We start from the raw sequence: 5,372 nt of genomic DNA, 5'->3' as shown, positions 1-5,372 counted from the left end.
TAACATCCTTCTTTACTTCCATATTTTTTTCAGATTTTTTTGAAACCGAAAAGTTTGAATTTTGAATTCTTCAAAAATTTCGGCTTCCATGGAGGCCGAGCTACAAACGTAACTGATATATATCGGATACACTATGCCCTTTTTTGATGGGAAACAGTAGGTGTATTACCTACTGAAAATATTAATAGAAAGACATGCTGATGACTAATGGGTTAGTTAAAGACAAATATTTACAAGAACCTGGTCACCCTACTACTCAGTTGAGCATAAGAGGTCCTATTGTCCCTATGGAGTAGCAAATGTAGTTCATCCTTCCGCATCCTAGAAAGGGATATATAGTTACGCATTTTGTTCAAGTTTCTGACTGAAAATGCTATTTGTATGAAGACCATTTATAGAAAATCATTAGTTCACATAACATCTTTTGAAGCATATGCATAACTCTTGGATATTAGACATCGGTGGGAATATGACAATGATAAATCTAGTCATGTGACTGAACTAATTAAAATCAACTGTAACACAATCCAAGGCAGGGAAGCAATTCAGCGCCCAATTTTTTCATGCATGCATGTTGTAAAATACTGGTTTAATAAACATTTCTAACTGCTTGCTTATATAGTTGCTGAGCGGATATCAATTGGTGTAGCAATGCCAATATATTATGCAATGAACAAAATTTCATCGAAACTTACAGAAACAGATCTCTTGATGTGATGGCAGAATGGAAGTTTTTGATGTGCCAAATGATAGTACATACATAGATGTGCAACAAACAATCGTAGGATTATTATGATCTCTATAGCTAGAATTCCTAATTGTGCACACACATAATTACATATACTACAACTCACTTTGCAATCCGACTTGAAACTGAGTTCTATACAGATTTATCTAATCCACCAACAGGATCAAGATATAAGGGAGGAGAAGAATATATGTAGGTGTATGTGCAGATGCTATAAGGCGAAGACACCTAGGGAAGGAGAGTGCTGACCGTGTGCCACGGATTGTCTCTTGAACAACTCCGGCGGGCCTAGCTCCCCCGTCGCCGCTCGCACCCTCTTCACACCGGCGATGTCAACACCGAACAACTTAACGACGTGGTCTTGTTCTCCTTTGGCAGTCTCCACCACTGGCAGCGGCAACGCTGTTTTGCCGCCGTTCATAGTCGTGTTCTTTTTGCAGTTGATGAATAACTGCTTCTCCTGCCCGTACGCCGAGGAGGAGAAGACGATGGAGTCGCCTGCGCCGAGGCCCTTCTCCCGGACGAAGCTGCTCCAGCCTTTGGTGAGCACGTAGCTCTGGCTACTGTTCCAATACGAGTACCGGAACCTCCACACCTTCCCCTCACCATCCTCGAAGTTTAGCAGCACGCCGTTGCCGGTGGTGGTCGTCGTCTCTGCGGTGCACTTCAGGGGGAAGTGCTTCTCGGCGTGCTGCTTCGGCACCACCAGGCGATTGAGCTTGCCGACATCGCTAGGGGTCACAGCCTTCTCGAAAAGGGGAACCCGCGCCCACGACGGCGTCGGCTGCGCGCGCGCACCCATGCCGCGGCCGCGCCGCAGGCCCTGGCGGAGTTCGTCGGCGTAGGTGTGCTTCCGGAGCATGTCGACGATCTCGGCCTTGGAGTGCGCGGTCAGGAAGGCGAGCTCCGCTTCCGCAGCGGCGCACGGGAAGTTGGTGGCGGCATCGCGGCCCCGGTACCTGAGCGAGGCAACGTCGTAGGCACGCGCCGCCGAGTCCTGATCCGGGAAGGTGCCGAGCCAGACGCGAGCGTGGCGCTCGTAGATCTGGGAGCCCCACCGCCCGTTGGGCTGCGGCACCACGCCCTTGAACCGTGATGACGCCGGCTGCGCCGATGCCGACCGCGAGGTAACGGACTCGTCGGTGATGGCAACTGGTAGGCTCAGAGCCGTCGTCGATCTTCCGGCGGCGCCTGACTCCGTTGTGGCCGTGGACGCGCTGGAAGAGTACTGGGAGCAGTGCTCCACCGTGGAGCTCAGGATTTCCATCCCCATGGCTTGTTGATTTTCTTTGTTTTCTTGGCGCGTGTGTTTTCTTTGGAGTGTGTGTATGTGCGCTTGTGTGGGCTGTGATGCTAGCGGGTAACCGATACTAGCTGAGCTAAGTTAGCTACATATAGAGGTATTTTTGTGTGTGTATGTGTGTTTACAGATTAAGATGAGTTGCTGCTCTAGCTAGGGCTAGACGATGATGAGGTGGTAGCTGTGGGATGTGTGTAGTCCTACACAAGTGATGGCGTATATTTGTAGATATGGATTTGTAGGGGTGCGTCTACATGTATACACGTATGTGCGGAAGTGGACTAATGTTCTTGGACATAATCAATTTTTGGTTAATTTGAAGTGATGGTGGATATTTTCATGTTTGCACCCTCCAAAAGCTCCAAATTTTTGGTTTTCTGCCGTGTAGCAAGTGGGAGCTAGATATTATTTTAGCAACTTGGATGTTGATGTATTGATTTATGATCCAATGTACTTGATGCATGTAACTAGTAGAACATTCTGGCTACAGTAAAATTGGCATAATGTAAAAGCAGTAAAATTGGCTAGAAGGTATATATGAACAATATACTTTTGGTACATACTCGTTTGTATAAATTATCATACAGAGTATGAAAAACTAGAATTAGTTCTAGTTCATGGACTATTTCATAAGTGTGAGTCAGCCTTGCCACGTGTAAATTTATTTTTGCACGGTTAAGATAAAAAAAAAATCAATTATCTAGAAGACACGTTCAACCCTTGTTAACTTGAGTTTTTCGTATTTTGGAGATGATCCTTTCGCTTGGTTAGGGATTATATACCGATGCACAAGGACGACTAATTGAGCCCAATCCAAGCTTGGATGGATTTTTTTATCACCAAACTAAATTAACCATCGTAAATGCCAAAACTTTTGTTCACACAGAGATGCATTTTCTCTAATGGGATAACATTCGGACTCATGATACACCATTTTTGTGGTCCTTAAAAGGGTGTCACACGCGCGTAAATAAAAATAATAGGCTTACTAATTATTTTATTTGACTAGGTATGTGATCGTGCACTTTCCGTGGGGAATTCATATTTTCCTCCCATTTCTTAAACTCACAAAATATGTATGCGCCCATGTATGATCTGCTTTATTGCATTACCAAAGATAGAGATTAACTGCTATTTATTGGGTTAGCAAAGCTGTCTAACCAGTACCATATTTTACCACAAATAACAATTTATTTATGCAATGTTGAATTTATTGTTATACCACAAATTGATCTGGTTTATTGAGTTATCACATATTGATTTGATGAAAACCAGAAGGGGGTGGAAAACTGGAAAAAAATGGTGGAGGTGGGATGACGGATTAGGAGGGTGAAGAGAAAAATTGACATAAGATGAAACCTTATGGTTTTTTTTTTTTTTTTTTTTTTTTTTTTTTCGAATAGATACCTTATGTTATTGTTAAGTAGTATATAGAGATAGAGATAATTGTTGCTTTTCCACACATATATTTTTTCTGCGTAATACAATTAGATGCTAACCGTCTATACGACGATACAAACAGATGGAGATATACACTATCTCATTTGATATGCACGTGTACGAAGAAAGTCAAGGCTGGTGTCGTCATTGAGGAATAGGTATGCATGTAACGTCACCTTTTTTATTGAGTTTGATTGTCAGCTTTTTATAGGCAACTAATTGTTAGAAATCTCGCAGACAACTGATGGACTGAGTTGTAGAATTTTCTGCCTGGGATACAGCAGGTCTACCGAACCCGTGGAGCCAAAATTTGTGAAATGTTACCGTAATTAACAATATATAAGAGGGAAGCCACTAGTAGAAAACAAGGCTTTCGTCCCAACTTGATTTATACATTAGTCTCGGTTCCATTACGAACCGGGACTAATGTTCGCATTAGCCCCGTTTCAAGCGGCAAGAACGCTGGTCAGGCATCAGTTCCCGTTTAAATGGGACCTTTAGTCCCGGTTCGTGTCTCGAACCGGTACTAAAAGGTTTAGAGGCTTTAGTCCCGGTTCATGTCTCGAACCGGGACAAAAGGATAGACCTTTAGTCCCGGTTTGAGACACGAACCGGGATTAAAGGGGTTTAATTTTTTTTTTTGTTTTTAAATTTGTTTTCTGTTTGTAGTTTCTATTTTAAATTGCTTATATCTTTTAGGATATTTGGTATTTTTGAGTGATTATTTTTGCATTAGATTCAAAATTTTGTCTAGTTTTTGTTTGTGCCATTAGTTTTCAAATTTGAATGGTTTAAGTTTGAATTTGTTCAAATTTTCTTCAAACCCCAATATTTTTAATTTGTCGGGCTTTTCAATTTCAGAGTCATTTAGGTCAAAAAATCATTAAATGAATGAAAAATAGCAAATGAAGTTATATAGGGTTGAAATTTTTGGATGTGGTTTTCAATGGTGCATATTGAATGCACAAATGCACAAAAAGTCTTGAGTTGAAATAAGTAAAAAAATGAAATGCCTTTGTAGCAGATGGGTTTTGTCTGAAACCTTGATACTACGAAGGAGATGATCTAGTTTGTACACGAAGTGCATCCAGTTTTTGCCGTAGCCCTTTCAACTTTTTAGCACAAGCTATGTGGGTGAAATGATGATACCATGCCAAGTTTCAACATTTTCAGAGTTCATTATAGTGCTTTTCAATTTCAGGGTCATTTAGCTAAAAAAATAATCATCAAATGCATGAAAAATAGCAAATGAAGTTAGAAAGGGTTAACTCTGCCTTGGTTAACCTTACTTGTGACTCTCGCGGGGACAGTGCTAGCAGATGTGGTCGACGAGTATGATTGGACTCTTGGCTAAAGGGATTCTGAAATTGTCAAACTATATCCCCCCTTATACCGTTTCTTTAGTTTTGTAGAAACTAAACAAAAGTGATAAAATCTTCAAAAAATAAAATCCTTTGAGATGTAGTTAGGTTTTAGTGTCTAGGTGGTATAGAAATTTTGAGATATGAATTTTGACCGTTTTTGCAAAAAATAAATAAAATGTAAAACGGCCATAACTTTTGCATACGAGGTAAAAAAAGGTTTAATATATAAACAAAAACTAGAGAAAAATTGCCGGGTGAAGTTTTGTCACAGGCTCAAAATTCCAAATGTAAAAAAAACTATTTCAAAAAGAAGTTTGTTTCCAGAAAAATAAGAAAGAATAATTTTATTTAAAAATAATTAAATGATGTCATATTTGGATTCCTCACTTTTTTGTGATAATAATGGATATATTATTTGTTGAATTTCGATTTACATATTTAAGGATATTAATTATACCATATTAAAAGAATAAATGGCAAAAACGACTAAAATATCAGGTTGTTTTCATTGAAATTCACT

General features: G+C 40.3%; 1 protein-coding gene across 1 annotated transcript; it reads right to left on the bottom strand.

Moving 5' to 3' along the window:
- Positions 1 to 714: 714 nt before the first annotated feature.
- On the bottom strand, positions 715 to 2,305 carry LOC123439294 (AP2/ERF and B3 domain-containing protein Os01g0141000-like). The gene has a single exon (XM_045116030.1). The coding sequence runs from the start codon at positions 2,019 to 2,021 to the stop codon at positions 960 to 962; it is 1,062 nt and encodes a 353-aa protein (XP_044971965.1). The 5' UTR covers positions 2,022 to 2,305; the 3' UTR covers positions 715 to 959.
- Between the last annotated feature and the right edge of the window lie 3,067 nt (positions 2,306 to 5,372).

Source organism: Hordeum vulgare, chromosome 3H (assembly GCF_904849725.1).
Source record: "Hordeum vulgare subsp. vulgare chromosome 3H, MorexV3_pseudomolecules_assembly, whole genome shotgun sequence".
NCBI classification, from domain to species: domain Eukaryota; kingdom Viridiplantae; phylum Streptophyta; class Magnoliopsida; order Poales; family Poaceae; genus Hordeum; species Hordeum vulgare.
The sequence above is the reverse complement of the archived record's forward strand: the minus strand, read 5'-3'. Positions and strand labels throughout refer to the sequence as shown.

Excerpts from the sequence above, each read along its gene's own strand:
- LOC123439294 (XM_045116030.1), bottom strand. The coding sequence starts at position 2,021 with ATGGGGATGGAAATCCTGAGCTCCACGGTGGAGCACTGCTCCCAGTAC.